Below are 17,822 nucleotides of genomic sequence, written 5' to 3'. Positions count from 1 at the left end.
ATGCGCTTCTGTGCATGTATAGACGTTTATTATACTTTGTAAGAGATATTTTTTACTACAACGAAACCTATGGACGTCGCCAAGGGACGGCTATCTGGTTTTAAAGACATTAATCTAAATACTCGAATACTGAGAATACAAAAAAGCACTGAACGGTGCGAATATAAACGATTTCCATATATATTATTGTAAAAAGAGTTACATTTTGATTTCATTTTTTTAAAGCTCTGTAAATGTATACGTATTAGTGCTATAAATACGTTTTGTAAACACGTCTCACTTACGATTTTCACACAGGCTCAGGCACGTACGGCAATAAACTAATTCCCCTCGATCTTTTTTTTAGCTATAATTAAGGAAAATTTACGAAATTTCGGGCTGGCGCCTTAGCTTGCGTCAACGGGGAGATATGCCATAATCTGTGTTCTTTGTTTTTAGAAGTAGCACCAATTTAATTATATTACAGATAGCGAATAGCCACAAGAACGTCATTGATAAGATACGCAAGGTGTGTGCTTCGGTGCGTTTGAACATCAGTCGGACAGGTAAACTGCCTAGAAGCTTCTGCCCGTATGATTATATATTAATGTATATAATGCTTTACAAATAGTCAGGTAACGTTTTTGCTAACTTTTAGCTAGCTCAACAATAATCAGTTTCAATGTCAAGTTCAACATGGTTCTAAACTGACGTTTCCTTCAAGGAAGTTATATGACCAGTACTATTTTACAAAGAAGGTAAAGTTTGTTATTTTCGTTAGATTTCTCCGGTTAACAGTAGACGAAATTCGTATCGTCTCAATTTTATGGTCATTGCTTAGAGTTGAGAGTGGTACCGCAGATATACTCCTGAATATATTCCTGGCACCCTCAGTCGCCATATAGCTGCTTTTCTATACATCATCGCCTAAATCTCGTAATATATTCTATTCAATATTAACATGAAATAATTAAAAGTACGTATATATATATACGAATTTATGCTGCAAGTCCTAGGCGTGCAAGTTTCGCTGACAGGAACGTATGGAGCGTAAAGACAGCCGGTTTTGGTGATCCGAGCATGTCGAGCTCCTGGGAAATACAGTCAATAAAAGAAACAAATTAAATACGTTCAGCAACACGAAAGCGAGGATGCACAGATCTATGTCTATTTTCAATGAAACATATGTATAAACGTATAATATAAATTGCTATTATTACCTATGATATTTTTACGCAAAGTAATGGACACTATAGGTTCCATATATGTTTAACGGCCATACATAGGGAGAACGTGTATCATAAGCTTAACGACCTCATATGTAAAACGCTGAGGACATAAATAGTCGAAATTTTTCATTTATTATTATCATCTACTAACCCGAGGTATGTCCTCCCTTTTGAACTTGAGAAACAGCAGGCGCTGGCCATCGTCGCCAGACTTTTCGATGTCTTCGAACGAATGACTCCACAGATGGCGCTCGTCCTTAACGCCATCCACCCTTTCGAGACTGAGGCCGTCGTCTAAATGAACTGTCAAAATGCACTCCATAGCCGACGCACCCACAGAACACTCTGATAATACAGTCAGATTAAAAATGGGCCGACAGTATTCCCTCCCATTAGAATGTATAATAGGTGGAAATTTCATGCAAGTGCTAAGCGTCAAGCTTGTTATGTTCGTCATTGCTACGCCATCATCAGAGACCATATTTTTTTTAATCATATATAGGGTGAGGCAAAGTTTCTTACTCAATATATATATATATATATATATATGTATATATATAATGTAAAGTAGACACTGTCAAACTGGCAAAAGACTTTTGTCCGATCTTGACCAGCATTATTCACAGACACGTCACCGTAAGCTTTTCCTGTGCGCGTTTTTCTGCTTTTTCCGATATCTTCACAAATAGTCCCGCAGTGTAAGAGTGTTCTCACCGAACTTTACGGTTTTGATCGAGGCCACGCAGTCGTGTGGGCCCTGAATGAGAGCTCGTAACCAGGCAGAACGAGACGATGCCGTTTCGCAACGTAATACACGCTGTTCGACCCCTTTAGGTGTCCCAATCCGTATCGAAAAACAGAATTCCTCGGGGCTACATAGGCCGGCTACGCCCAGAGCAGAAACGCCCGAAGAGGACCTCTCTAAACTACATCCGCGACCACTGCTCAATGAATAACGGCCAGGTGAATTTCGAGAAAGCGAATGCGTCGATCCAGCTCGTGACGACGAACGTCCAATACTATTTGCAACGACACTTTAAAGAGAGTGGGCCCATGTTACTCAAAATAAGCCGTGAATGAAGAAAGGTGTGCGTTATTCTATACAGATTCGAACTCGGGACTGTTCTGAGCATTGATAGATATCCCGTTCTCGTATGTGTCCATCAAAGAAGCAGTTTATCAGTAACTAGCTCATTTAACTATTGCATAGGCTTTACTATCATGCGTTTTCTGTAGTCAATTGTCATACCGAATGACGTAAAGCGGTTTGCTTGTTACCGGGACTGCCCAAGCCTCACGCGTCCACGGAACGAGATCGTAGAACAGGAGTTCACTTCCTGTCAGTGCAACAAATACAGGATTCCAGACACGATCCATTAGACATTGCCGCTCCGCTGTGTCGGACACCTGTAAAGCAGAAGGTGCTTTTGGCTCCCTCTCGCAAAGCCAGCCCATGTAAACCACGCGTCCAGAGTCCAATACGTCTCCTGGGGAAAACGGTAAAAATCGATTGCGATACAAATTGTAGTAGTAGGCGATGCGCTAGCCGTTATGTGAGGTCTGGTGATGGCGATGGCATCAGGTAGGCTGTTCCAAAAGAGAAGGTTCTATTAAGGTTTTCTTAAATTAAGCAAAAGGAAACCGGTAGATAAGAGAAATGATCTCATGTGCTTACCGGTAATAGAATTTGTGTCATCTAGTGCTTTCTGATTTAGGTCACTAGCGACCGCATTGATCGCCCGAAGCCACAACGCTGCTTGATGCGAATCTGAACATCGTAAGATGCACGTGTGCCGTCGATCAGGTGAATGTATTTCAATTACTCTGTTCACAAGATAATAAAGAAAAACCACATTTTTTCTTTTACTACTTATGGATGGATAAGTTGGTCAGGGGGCACCTCAAGACAGACTCAAGTTAAGAAGCTGACATGATTTAGATAACAAATTAAATCGGCAGAACTCCGCCTATATTTGAAGGACGGAATTAGACGGATAACTCTATTGTGCTAGTTTAACTATTCCTCTGGATGATATTATTTTCACACACAAAATAAGCAAAAGTTTCTTGACTGCTTGAGAGTTTTATTTCTACATCCGTACAATAGATACACACTACATATATATATTTATGCCGTATATATACCCGCTGAATGAGCTTTCTTCAAACTGTCAAGAGAATCGTTCCCTTCAAGATGCGTGCAATTTTCGAGGAATGTATCGGCCGTTTCGACTGAAGTGATCTATCTATGAGATGATCTACGAAGCCGCTGAGAAATTGCTCTACCTATTTTCGGCATCCAAAGGCAACGAAAGATTCCGTACGATGAGCGCTAGAGTGAGCGGCACCCGTCTTGATGAAGCACAATCGGCCGTTGAAAGCGGCTCAGGGTTTGCCATTCCTTCAAGTTGCCAGCCAATCTCGGACAAGAGAGAGACTTTACGAAAATACGGCGTCACTTCCTTGACGAACTTAACTGCAAAAAGGAAATGAACAAATTTACATCAAGGTCATACCTTACTACCACACTAAACGACAGTGACTGGGAACAGCTACGTCATGTCTCAGCAGCGCAGCTTGACGGGGGCTTAGTCTACTTTATTACACAAAATTTAGAGATCCAGGCTTAACCAGCAAGATCTGCATAATCACTGCTTGGCTTAGCTATAGGCACGTTTCGAAGCGGACATTTAGCCTTCAAGTATCCTGCATGTAAAGCTGCTCTGACTGGAAGGGCACGGAAATATGTACGTCTACAAGGAAGGAATACAGACAGATGGCTTAATAACACGCGTGCTGATGGTAGTTCAACCAGACGTTTTAGGACCTTGATTATCTTTTCTAAGCCACGCATTTATGGTCCTGCAACGCTATCGACTTTCGATAGATCTTAAAGTGCCAAATAATCTATCGTTTACAAAGAAGCAAAAGTTAGTGTGCGTAGAACAAGAAAATGTGAATGAAATCTAACAATAATATTTGAAGTTTCCTCTATTTTTCAACAACGATAAACTGTTGTTTGTAGAGAGCAACTTCTACACAAATTGTATCCGAATAAAGACTACGTATGATTGTCGCGCGACAAGAAGAACGCAATATCTAAAAAGCTCGAGCGATAACAATGGGCCCCATTGCCGTATCCTGCCTTCTTAAATACTCAAGTTCTTACTAAGCAACGTTTCGATCTTGGCGAATCTGATGCTTATTTCCAATACGGCCAGAATTAAAAGCATAAACGTACCATCTTTTTGTGTTACACACGTACAAATATTGTTCTATACCTTGCTAGGAGTTTAGGGCAGGAAACCTATTAAAATTATGCTCGTTTGTTTATCGTTTATCCCAACATTTTGGATAACGTTCCACAGCAGACTCTTCGCATCTAGTCTTAATGCTAGTCGTAAATTCCCTCGGCAGTAGCAGACAGGTAAATGACATTTAAAAATCAATGTCTGATTTCGCTTAAGGTTGTTCCGTTGGTCACGAAATCCACAACACGAAACGTTTTTTCTGCCCTGTTCCTCCATTCTTATGTAGTTTCTGGCTCCTATGACGTTGCTTGGCTAATCTCACATAGCTCCTCAATCGAAAAATGTATATTTTTCATCCAATCCGTTCGCCTTTCTCCAGTCGAGACTGCTTTTCGTCATAAGGGTGTTCCAGTCTAGCGGAATTACAATGAAGTACATTGCTGATGGATACTATTTCAAACGGAAAAACACTGTTCAAACAATTTTGTTCGAAAGCGAGAGCTACAAGTACAAACCTTTGAATCCTCAACACAGTTTTATCCTTGTCATTTTACAAAAAAAGGTGAATGCGGCCATCATTTTTGTTAACGTAACGTAAAACACCTTCCTATACGCGTTTTAGCGTCACCTTTACGTTTCGCTGTGTTCTACAAATGGTCGTACCTCCACTATGAGGTTATGAGTTTTGACAAACAGTCAAACTCAAATCTAACAGATTTTGACAACAAGAATTGTTTGCCAGGTGGTCTACGAAGTGAGTTGTTGAGTGGATTTGCCGATCGCGCTTATGCTAAACTGTCTATCCAGTTCAAATGTACCTATTTTATTGATTCTTCTTATGGAGTGGATAAGTCGAACAGTTTCAGATGTCGCGTCCCGTTTCGCGTCGATGCCGAGGCCAGGTCTCGCCGGATTGCATTTGATTCAGTCCCTTCTTTCTTGTGTAACATTGCTATTAAATTAAGGCCAACGTAAACTATATTCTAACTATTTCCCAACAGATTGTTACAGAAAAAAGTTCGTCCTCGCATTTCACGTCCAGTACCTAAGCCATGAGACATTACCACAAACGGCTAGTTTTTCCAAAAAAGGAAAAGTTTCACGTTCGATGCTGATACTCGCTAGGCATTTGATAGGAATTAGTTGTCACAAGAAATACGAGTAAGGGCTAATATTCTGTTGTAATGAGTCGTTGATAGACATAATAACACTAGCTCAAGAAAACAATGATTTTACCACCAATTACCTCATTGCAGCACCACGTTAGGTCTGTCTGTTCCAGGTCAGCTGTGGCGGTGCCCCTGTTGTCTCTCCGGATAAAACTACTTTGTGGCCAATTCGTTTGAATGAATTTAAATTCATTGTGATCGCATTGGCGTAGGGCAACAGAAACACTCGCTTTAGCCTCTTAAAACTGCCTGCCAGTTTTCGAAGGGGCGAACAGAAACAATACGTTTAGTGAATGACTCTAAGAAGGCATAGTAGGACTTTTTCCACCTGTACACTTTTGCGAAACCTAGTGACGGCTCCTGTACATGCATGGGTAATGCAAATGCTCGGTGTAAGTGACCTCTGGCTTTACAGCGAAAGAAGCAGCACTTCGACTCTTTGAACCTCACGTCCGCAGATCTATTATACTTAACTACTATGCCCCTTTCATTCACTTTACCGACGAAACTTGTTTAGCCACATAAAAGCAATACTCAAAACAGCTATTGATCGGTATAAATAACCTGCATATAGCTTTAAGACATCACGCAGAATGGCGCCTCCCACATTTCAACTTCGTGTTCTTATTTGCTTACGCCGAACAAAACGGCTTAGGGGACAACCGAGCTCCGTTGTTCCAAAATGTCGCAATAGACTTTTACTCGGAAGAAAAACACTCGTTGGCCCAGCTGCAGACCCGTCGATTACAGTACTATAATTACCTCCTAATGTATCGACACGATATATACTATATGTATGCTATTACATCTAAATGAACAATCACACTTCAAATCAAGAAAGGCATACTTCACGATATGCTTCAGTAGGAAGAGATCAATATTTGAGATAATTGGCACGGTAGCCGTTACGAAATAATTATAGGTTCGTTATTAATTATTACGATTATACGTTTCTTATATTTGATTATAGCTAGAGATTTATCTAGCGGCTTTGACAGCTGCAACTTCGTCCGACTAATTATTTTTCGGGTTCGCTTGCGAAGATCTGTGTTTTCGCTATAGTCCTACATGTGTTCCTATTCACGTAATAGCAGATATACTCTATTATAGTGCGACTAACCCTACAAGCTTACTGTGGTTGAACCCCAAACCATGTTAGAAAGTTCATAGTTAACTATGCGACCGTATTTTTTTCATATTTTATATTATAACTTTATTTATTCCCTTAACAACATTACTGTAACATCGTGTCTTCATTAATCGTTACTCAAAAATCAACCACCTTCAACGTGTTAGACGTTTACAAAGAATACCCGTTACAGCCAAACACACGAAGGCCATTCCTTGGTTCAATTAGCAGGCGCTACTTATCAAGTGCTATTTTGCACGATAATTACTATTGTGTTGTCTTGTTCCCCCAGTAAAACAAGGGCGCAGTGGTGCTACTATTGTGCCCTTGTCCGAATAGACAAAACGCGAAAGGGAAACTACAGGGCGGGGCAAGACGCAATAAACCTGACCCAAACCGTGGGAGCCACTAAGTACTACCATTTTTCGACCAACAACAACGGGGCAATAATTACTAGGCTTTCTCTAGCTGGCAACCAGATGAGAGCCAGTCGAACGTGCGGGCCCGTCACGTAGCGATCCAATCAGACTATTACATCTCTGCGATAAAATGGTGTTATTCTTACCATTTATGTTTCACCGGGACATCCAACTTATAATCTATTCGCTAATCTAATCACTTATAATCTATCTAATCGCTGATGATACCATCCACCACCTGACCCATACCGCGTAAGGTAGTTCTTAAATTTGGACTATGCGGACGATAGGCGGTCCTAGAAGGTATTTGGTTCTAAAATTAAAGTATGTGCTCATTGTATTGGTTGATGACGATAGTTCGGAACTGTCTTTTGCTATTCTTGCTCGGTATCTATACTAATAAATTACGACTTAATTCGTTTATCGGTTAGCTTTGGCTATTATAAGAACCCAAATTGGAAGAAAAAAGAAGAGATTAAAAGAAACCGAAAAAATTGTTCAGTTGAGGGGAAGAGACTTTGACTGCGTTTCTTTTTGTGTAGTACACTGCATATAAGTCAGTTGAAGCTGTAACAGTATGCAGACCGCTTTTTTTTTTTTACTGCGAACGCTAATGGTCTTTATATTGCTGGAAAACTCCTGTTGATTGCCCTGCAATGGCGAACCATGGAAATCGCTTGAATCAACGTCGTGCTATCTCGATCAGCCTCATCGGAAGCCTTTTCGTAAACCGAAAAGACATTTGGCTTAGTAAACGATATAGTTAGCTGGAAGTAACCGAGTACAAATGAAAAGCTTCGAGTCCTACGTTGGTAGCACCTTTTAATAAACCTCCTTAAGAAAACGCTTAGGTCTACCTTGGATATTTTTTTAAATATTAATCTTTATTGCCGTATCTATTTACATGAAAAGTTATTTGACATTTTAAACGGTCTAATTTTGTTTCCGTTTTCAAATAACTCGAATCGTAAACGATAGAGATATGTTCACATTGAAGCTTATCGTAATGACACGATTTAGATAGCTTGGATTTGTTAAGAATAGTTATTTGTCGACTAAAACTCTTAAATTAAATTGTTATTAAGGGACGATGGCCCAAGCAACCGGTACTGTTGTTTATTTAACCAGTCCGTGAACAGCTCGCCGAAACACAACAGAAATTTCGATCAATTTCTACCTATGGCTAGAGGCTGTCTGGCTACGTGTCCTTTTTGAAATTTTCAGCGTTCTTACGATATAGATATGGAGTAAACAACTGAAATAAGATGAAGGATTGCTGCTCCGAGTCACGCCAACGACAACTAAAAACCACCCTAAACGCACAACTTGAGCGAATAAAAACAGGTTACTTAAATAGGTTGTACTAGTAGTAAGCAACAACAACAACAGCAGCTGCACTGAGCCTTCGCATTGGAATTTCAACTACCAAAATGTTCAAAAAAAACTTACTGCTATACACTACAACCTACCTTCCACATCGACAACCTTCCCAGCTTTCTTAAGTGCTTTGACTGCTTCGTCATGGCTAGCGTCCCGGAGGCTTTCTCCGTTTACGCTAAGAATCGCGTCCCCAACGTACAGCTGCTCGGTTAGGTCTGCTGCCTGACCCTATCAACACAACATAAAATGTCGAAACGAGCCAAGTTATAGCAATATATACTATTTCACATTAAATACGAGTTGGCCAAATCGCTCGACCGAAATTGAGTCTTTCATGCTTGACTAATTTGTTCTATTCTATAAACGTAACTAGTTAACTTAGACTCAAATAGAGCCTGCCGAAACATCGTATTTCATTATAATACTATATCTGCCGCGTTGGCAGGCAGTAACTTGGATCTCTTGCCACACATCCGGCTCAAGCTTTTCGAAATTATTACGTGTACTTAATCGTGCTATATAAAATCAGCGAAATTCGCTAATCTAAATTCGTTGAACGTCAAAGCAATACCGAAAATGCAAACACGACAATTATAGCTTGGCAGAAACCTTTGTTTATTTACTTAGATCCTGTTCATGAGCCTGCGCTTTGCTGTCTAGGCACATATGTATGTACGATTAAGCGGTCTGAACATTTAAAAAAAAAAACGCTATCCGCTGACTTAAAACACTACCTGGCGTATTATGAGTTTGTATCACTTTTCGTTTTTAATAATTGATCAAATTAGCGTCGTTTTCTCCAACGTATATGGAATAAAGGACAAATATTGCAAGTTATAAGGACGCGTATGATTCAAAGTAACAGTGTTGTGCCTACAAGAATCACGGATCTCGTCGAGAACGAGAACGTGCAGCCCAGTTAGCTGTAATACTTTACTTCCAATCACAAGGGTCGGTTATAGGTGGGCTCCATCCGCCGCAGTTCCTGATCGCGTTAAGGAAAAGACGCACTTATAGAATCTCCTAGGAGGCCGTAAGCTTCAACGGTACGTGGCTATGTTTAACTTATGCCAATGAAATTCAGTCCCACACACTGTCACATACTGCAAGGATCCACAAGCAAAATTTTCGGCAAAATTGTCTAAGCCAGACACATCAGCCGATATTCGCCGACTTCTGCGACAACCGCTTCTCTATCGGAATATACATGGTCTACAACGTTGTCAATTTTATGAGCGAAGTTATAGCCTTCGGGCACGCTCATAATCATTTCGTCATGACATTACGTTCGTCGAGAGTGAACAAAGCAGGAAATAGCTACATAGTTCACAAAGGATGCTCATCGTTTGACCATTTGACTTACGCTTATCCCGTGCAAGATTTTATCTATGCAGAAGTCTAACGGCATTCTAAAATGCTTAGAAAAAAACTGTCAAAAAGATGCGGTATCAAATATTGTAGAAATAATTCAGGCATAGTAATAGTGTAACATAGTACATGCGCGAAGCTGTGAGAAACCCATTTATTCAATCGATCGTAGTTGTCTCTTATGTTGACCATGTTTCCGCTATGTTGACCAATCTATTCCGTCTAATGAACGGCTCCCAGTTACCGCAAAACGTCGATAATGGACGCTTCCAATGTAACAAGCGGTACGCTTGCGAAACAGAGCCAAAAAAATAGACACACGAACTCTACCCTGACATGATGACGATGCTAAGCCTTCGTTCATTCGTGACTGTATTTGTCTGAACGTCGCTTTTGAATCGCAAGCGGCAGCCATAAGATGCTGACAACAAAAGTCAAGCCGTTGACGGAATCCCGTAGCTCTACTCAGCCACCGAAATGTATCCGTACATCCGTATACATATATGCAAGCCAGCCAGCCAGCCAGCCAGCCAGCGGCTTGGCTGATTCGATGGATCAGGATATACTGACACTGACTCTGGCCCTTGCGAAGGAAACGAAACGGATACTTCGTTATGAAATAACGCGACTGGATTCATTTACACAGAGCACACACAAGGAGACAGTGTCATAAGACGCCTAGTTGATCGTTTACTCATTTGATATTTTCATTCGTCCTATTGTGATTCCATCTAGAAAACCCTAACTACAATACTGTTAGCCGCCGCGTTCCCTTATTAGAGGCTATCGGAGGTGAATACCAATTGAGTACGCTATTCTATCGAATAGAACCAATTTGCATATATATATATATATATATCTATCAAAATGTCGGACTATAACACGTATGGTAAACTCGTGATACGACTAACAGAAAATATTAAACACCGATACAACTGAATATATTTACCTATCTCGTAGTTAATCTTGGTAAAATGCTAGTTATTAAATAAAAACGACGATTGTTAGTAGCTTTCTATTATTCTCTGGCCGGATCAATAGTGATATTACGTAGAATTACTAAAAACCTGTTGAATACGTGCCTTAAATATTTTCGAGATGATAATAGGCATCTTGTTTTCCCTACCGCCCTTAATGGAAATGCCCAGCCCACCAGAGTCGGGCTTGTGAATCCGCACGCGCCGTTTGCCATTCGACAGAGTATCCGGAATGCTTGTGATTTCCTTAAGCTGACATGAATCGTCAACACCTAAAACGAATTAGTATTATTACAAATGATTGCTGCTCCTGATAGTTTTATTATCTGACGATAGAGAAACAAATGTTATTTTACGTCAACTTCAGTATCATCGGTCTGAAGCGTCGGTTGCCAGCAACGTGCCACAAACAGCACGATGGTTGTTCATATTTACCAGAGCCACTGATGCAGCTGAGCTTAGCTTCGGAGCCTTCTTCGAACAATCTTCAGCCGTATTTTGGCAAATGGGTACACGTGGACGACTGTTACATAATCAGTCACAGTAGAAGATCAACACGAGGCCAGGGTGCTCGTAAGCTGCGATCAGCGTTGGGCAACTCTAATGCGACAGATGTATTACTGCTAGTCGTCGCTAGAACCTATTTTTAATGGGTACAACATCAAAGAAGTGATAAGGGTTTAGCGTCATTCGGTCTTAGCCGTTTTTTTTTTTTTTTTTTTTTTTATATTAGAGCTGATGTTAAGCTTATTTTGTAAAAGAATCTTCTATATTTCCTATCGTAGTTTCAGTGGTGAATTATTTCACAAATTATAGAATAGATACGAACGATTTTTTCGTTTACTCACATGTGCTACCCTATTATGATGGTTATTCCTTATGCAAGTCCAAAAAAAGCCATTGTATGTGGATGTACAAACGATACTAAAATTTAGATTTATACCGACGTGGTGACAGTTGTTCTAAGCGAGCCTCTTTCATGCTACGCTGATCAACAGATACTTGATATTAAAGAATAGGACCAAGGCTACGAAGCTTCTCACGGGCTATCATCATACGCTCCCGCCTATCTATTAAGGGCTTCTGAAGATACAGGTGGACCGCTTTGCCATTAGCTGTACATGAAGTATTATCGTGTTTGATATCCTAATTGCTAATATATTATAGGTGCGAAAGAGGTTACTCCCAGTAGTCAAAATCTGAATCACGCTTTTTTGTACGGACCCTTCAAGCTGGTTGAAAACAAGCTCTGCTGCTTACGCTTAGTTGAAAGCTTTATTGATAAGAAAGTATCTGAATATATAATATAAGCACTGACACTACAAACTGAATTTGTCTCAGTGCCAAATATAATTCTAGTGTCATCAGATAGGGTACGACAAGCACAACACGTTTTGGCAAACACCCTTATGCTAGGGGCATCGAAACGTATTATTCAGCTTTTAACCGTCAGTATTTTCATCTTGTACACTGCTCACACTTTCCTAGCAATAACAGCTATGCTGTGGTAACTGGCATGAATGATATACGACATAGGTTATCTGACTTTCGGTATGATCAACCACGGGAATACTGAGAAGACCCAAACGGAACGCTCCGTCTATTCTGGGCTGTACGCGCCCATATGCATATCAGCGACACACTTTTCTAAAGAGGCACCGCGATAAATGTCAGCATCACTGAGCCTTTCGTCAGCAGACCGTTAAAGCGACCAGATGCCTTATCCATGCCTGTTTGTTGAAAAATGCAGCCGACAATGGCCGAAATGGCTTTAACGCGGCCCACAATAATTGCGTTCATTGTTGTAAAGGCCGTATTTTTGCCTCCGGCTACCACATTTCGCTAATTGAGCGAAAACCTCAAATTAACCACACGAAATATGTACACTCAGTCTAGGCAAAAACTAACAAAAAGTTGGAGTTCAAAAAAAAAACAAGGTGAAAAAAACTCTGGAGAGACCATTGATAACTAAAGTTGTATCGAGACGAGTAAGGAAAACCATGGATTCGGTGAGTGTACAGGACTTAATAGATCAGGTGGTGCTTGAAGGACCTGCTGTCGTCTGCTGTAAACACTTCAGTACTTTTTCACGAATATGAGAAAAGGAGGCGCTCATGTAGCACGCTCCATCTTTAGAAAAGCAAATTGAACGATCAAGCGTCTTATCGCAGGGCATACATGTTGTTTGTCCTAGGTCGCTTCTACGGAATATGGAATTGCTTCATCGATGTTAATGGGCATCGTACTAGAATTCTCGTTGCATTCATAGAGGTCAAGTAACAATTCTGACACCTAGTTCTAGGTTTCAGTCGTAACTCTCAACGGAGCGCATACAAGACGTTCTTCGGTACAGATTTCGGAATGAAAACCCTAGCACCATACATACTTGAGTACAAGCAAGTTGTTATTTCGTCCTGTTTTTTTTTACAGCCTTGGTAGAAGTTTGTACATGTTAGTAAGAGATACTTTCGATTCTATTGATAGATTCCATTATCGTGTGGTAGGAAATAATTGAAAATCCAAATGTCCGTTTGCCTATTGAAAAAAAAACCTTAAAGCAGCTTCCTGCCACCCCAAAAATATAATCTACAAAGCTCGTCTGGATACTCAGGTCTTTGTTTCTGGCAAGTATTGAAAGCTCCTAGCGTCAGCCCTTCCTGGCAACGATTCATATTGGTTGCAACCAAGTGGGCATGCACAAACGTGCTCTTCATACCTCTTTTTACATCAACCCTCGCGAAAAGACGATTGCATCCTCAAATTTCAATCGTCTGCTTTGTCGAAAAGCTTTTGGAGGTCTTAAAAAGTGCAGCCAAACAGCCGCTATGTTATAGTACATACACGAACGTGCCAAACGACCTGTTTGTCCATTTACCTTTTCTGTCTACAAAACGCGGCCATGATACCACTTGACGCAGAAGGAGTCTTAGCAGACGCTCGTAGTGGCTTAAGCAAATAACGTAAGGGCTTTCGCGCTTGCTTCTGACCGATAGCTAGCCAATACCGTGCCTTCGGCACAGGGCAACCGATATCAGCAACTTCGCCCTATAACCGCTAAAGTAACGAGGTAAGATAGAAGTACCATGAAGTGCTGTGCATGATCGATAAGAGGCTTCTCAGAAATCGTGAGCAAAAGCTTCTTGTTGCTTGTTGATCGGACGAGTAATTAGCCAAAGACAGTTCTCGAGGCAGCGAACGAAAGAGCGACAAGATACAAAAAGACAATAAACTGGTCTAAGTTGACGTATATCGGGTAGCATCGGGTGTTGTGGGTACTCTGTGATTACAAACTAGAGACCATCATGATGGCAACGAGTGTTACATGTACATGAAAGCCTTACCAAAGATAGAGCCGATAAGACAGTAGTGACGGTAAAATACGCAGCAACGATAGTAGACATCTACAAGTAGCGCTAACAAAAATCAAACAAAGGTCCAACAGGATAAGCTTTTGCCCCTTATCTCAGATCTTCTTTGAGACGAAAACAAAAGAGATATGTGCATATCACGAAATTTACCTTCGTTAGCAACGTTACCTTCTATCCTATAATTACATGCAATCCAGATAAGATACGTAGATGGGCGGTATGCACTGGGAGAAGCGTCTACCCTCGACGAGTACGCCGGTAATCTCTGATCGATCAGATAACTCTTCCTGAAGGCTAAGCTTAAAGCCGTTTGCAGACTCTACACTAAATAACCATCATCTGAAAGTAGTGTACCCAAATAGCGACCACGTTCTGAGCGCTGTATACTCATTGCGTTTACAGAGAGAAACTGTCAAAAGACCACAGTACTGCTGTATACCTACCTGAGTAAATAGCTAGAAACTTGATTCACTCATATACCTTCTTAATAATAGGAAACTAAGATTCCCATTTCTCATACATACCGTACCTGTACCTACATAGGCGTCGTACATTACTAACTATTAGAAAAAAACCTTTAAGGTAGATACCGATACAAAGGGTAAACACATAGTCCGTTTTGAACGTAATTAAAAGTTAAACCGTTAAGCAGCGTAAACTTACTTTTAAAAATCTATTGCCTCCGCCGCCGCTGCTGCTGCTACTACCACCGCGATTTCCCTCCTTTCCCATTCAGTATTGTGGCCATTGCCGTCAAGGAATATTCGGATGCTTTATGCCTACAAATAGAAGCTGCAGTGATATGTTCATACATTCGAATCGTCTCCGGTACATGCGTATAGGGATCTATGAGTGGAGTTGATGTGACACACGCGCACAGGCAGTCGCGTGTCATTACCCAGAAAAACGGGTCGAAGTTCGTGATCAACACAATGGTAGATCCTAATACTGGCGGACACTGCGAGCATCTTTCTTGGTCCTTCAATACAGCTGCCAGTTGTTTTTGCTACAAGTCGCCTGTAGCATGAGAATACCTAGATTCGAATGGATCAGGAGTTTGCTTTTCTACAAATGATGTTTGGCAGTGCATTAGTAATTAGGTATAGTCAAGGCAAAAATAGCTCCAAAGGGTATAAAACGGCGCATTGCAAACGTTGACAAACCAGATAATTTTCCTTTTCTCTCTCTCTCCCCCTTGTAGATTTAGGCTAATTGAAAATATGTCTAGAAAAGCCTTCATTATTATTATTGAACCCAAGACGGCAGTAGGTTCTACTGAGCTGTAAAGAATCTTTCATAGTACAGCATTCGTATAGATGGATAGGCTGGGAATCACCTGTTGCTAGCAGATGATTTTCTACGTCGGTTTTAGCAGACAAAAACAGTGTTCTTGCAAAATGTACAATTGCCTGGAGGAACCGGCAAAATGGTCTCGTGGCATAAAAAAACAAGCCAAAGTGGCTAAAGATGGTTCCTTTAGGATTTATGACTGCCCTAAATTTTGTTAAAAAAAAACCTCTGAAAATCCGGTCCGGTCCGGTCCGGTCCTTTATTTTGGCGAGAATCACTACTCTTGAGTCGAGTGTCGTATAGTTATTTATTAGCTAATTTAACTATGTCGCCAGCTAAGTGCCTGGGACACAACAATTTACAATGATTTACTAAACTAGTGTCACTCATTTAATGAAAACCAAAATAATTCTGCTAAAAACGTTCGCTTTTGTAAACGTTTCGGTTCCGAAAAAAAAAATTCAACGGTGAAACTAGACACACACACACACACACACACAGTCAGTCTAGTAATTGCCGCTAGTAATTTTTTATGACAGATAGCAGCTGATCTATACAAAAAGCGGCTCTTCCTATCATATCATTGTTACAGTGTTAGGCAAGGGTCAGCAGTACACGTTTTAGGAAACAGTTTTTGATCGACACATATGTGAAGAGCACTCGATTTCATATTTGGGTACTTGGAATCACCGCGGGTGACAATAATTTTTTACTAAATTTCCAATATTGTGTAGGAAAATGATACCTATGCCTTCAGAGCACAAGTCGGCTTTTGGGTGAAGCCGACTTAACATGCTACTAACAACTGCGTACCGCCAAAATGGCCTGTGACATAAAGCCGGATCTGGTAACAAACAAATAGCGGTAGTTTTACTATAAACTATCAGTTGATACTTAGTCGTTGTGGTAGTTACGACCGTTTTCAGAACAAGCCAGTAAAAAGCAAGCTAATCTTAATGAAGCGGCGTTCATCCCCTGGGTCAACCGAGACGCGTCTACCGGCGACTCTCTCTATGGCAAGATCGTGCGTCCAACTGTGAGTACAAAGAGCGACGAATATAGTAACTCCGAATTGAAAATCGATTCTCCTTACCCATTGCCCCTCAGTCACTGCTAATAGCGCACACACTAAGCATGTATCACACCAACCATATCTAGCTGACTTTTGCACTACAAAAGTTTTTTGCAGGAGATCTTTACGTGTGCTGTACCTGTATCGATGATCGAACTTTTTCAACAGTAGAAATAGCTGTGCTTACTTTGAAGGCATACCCATCGCTAGAAAGAAAGCGCATTTACTTACCCGACATATTGGAATTGATGTCAGCAGCAGCAGCAGCACCGAAGCTGTTTGTACTTATTCCATTGTTCATTCCGTTGCTACTATGGACACCTGTGATGCCAACACAATCGAAGTTATTTTCATCAACAGTGATCAGAAGTGCGTCATGCTCGAGACTCGCTATGACCTTATACCAGCGCGAGTGAACTCGGACCTCGACGACGCCGGTTCTTCTCGCAGCCATCCTGCCACCTTCGCCTTAAACCGTTTCGAAAACCGAATACTCGCAATTAATTCCAATTGTCCTGCTTCGCACAGTTGCACACCTTCACGGACAAGAGACACGGCTATGTGCTCTTTAAGTTCGCCTGATCCGAAATCCGACTATGTTCACTGCTTGGTACAGTTCACATCTGCTTAGTCAAACAGATCTGAGACGTCTAGTACATAAACTTTCCGAAGCGGCAGTGCCCATTCCCCGTACGTGTCTGTGTGTCCGAAACACTTCAGTGGGTCTGCTTCGTCAGCAAGAGGTACATGAGCGTTCGCCGTTAAATAGTCAAAATCGCAGGACAGGGCATAGCCGTACTGGAGCACAATGGCAACATAGAGCTGACTTGGTACAGCAAGCGATCTACTCGGTACGCGGCCCGACAGCAGTAACAATCGTCGTAAAGAAAGACAGTCAGACGACGGTTACTCCGCGTTTAAACAGCTACTTTCGCACTGGCTGGCCTTTTTCAGTTTTGCTCGTAGCGGTCACAATGTTAGCGGCCAGTTCTCCGCTTCCACGAGTACAGCCATCGGCGGACAACTAACAACTATCTGACTGACTAGTAGCGAATGGTCGTGTTGCCCATACAGCCACGACTGGCTGTGGCATCGGCGACGACAACAGCGCGCTCTTATGCCTGCCGTTGTTGTCAATAGGATCTCTTTCCAACTGCTTGGTACAATGGCACCCTGTGCTGCGCATTGCCA

The 17,822-nt window shown here is 41.3% G+C and overlaps 1 protein-coding gene and 1 long non-coding RNA gene across 2 annotated transcripts; one reads left to right on the top strand and one right to left on the bottom strand.

Annotated features, from left to right (window-relative positions):
- Positions 1-149: 149 nt before the first annotated feature.
- Syn1 (Syntrophin-like 1) lies at positions 150-17,707 on the bottom strand. The gene is made up of 9 exons (XM_022851018.2): positions 16,863-17,707; positions 11,007-11,173; positions 8,646-8,784; positions 3,495-3,684; positions 2,884-3,032; positions 2,458-2,695; positions 1,923-2,242; positions 1,360-1,553; positions 150-1,070 (listed from the first exon to the last, which is right to left on the bottom strand). The coding sequence occupies exons 1-9, from the start codon at positions 17,083-17,085 to the stop codon at positions 978-980; spliced, it is 1,713 nt and encodes a 570-aa protein (XP_022706753.1). The 5' UTR covers positions 17,086-17,707; the 3' UTR covers positions 150-977.
- On the top strand, positions 2,620-3,542 carry LOC111270672 (uncharacterized). Its single transcript, XR_002686399.2, has 3 exons — positions 2,620-2,707; positions 2,909-3,012; positions 3,403-3,542. It is a non-coding gene; the product is annotated as an uncharacterized LOC111270672 (long non-coding RNA).
- Positions 17,708-17,822: the final 115 nt, after the last annotated feature.

Source organism: Varroa jacobsoni, unplaced genomic scaffold (genome assembly GCF_002532875.2).
Source record: "Varroa jacobsoni isolate VJ856 unplaced genomic scaffold, vjacob_1.0 contig00046, whole genome shotgun sequence".
Classification (NCBI taxonomy): domain Eukaryota; kingdom Metazoa; phylum Arthropoda; class Arachnida; order Mesostigmata; family Varroidae; genus Varroa; species Varroa jacobsoni.
The sequence above is the reverse complement of the archived record's forward strand: the minus strand, read 5'-3'. Positions and strand labels throughout refer to the sequence as shown.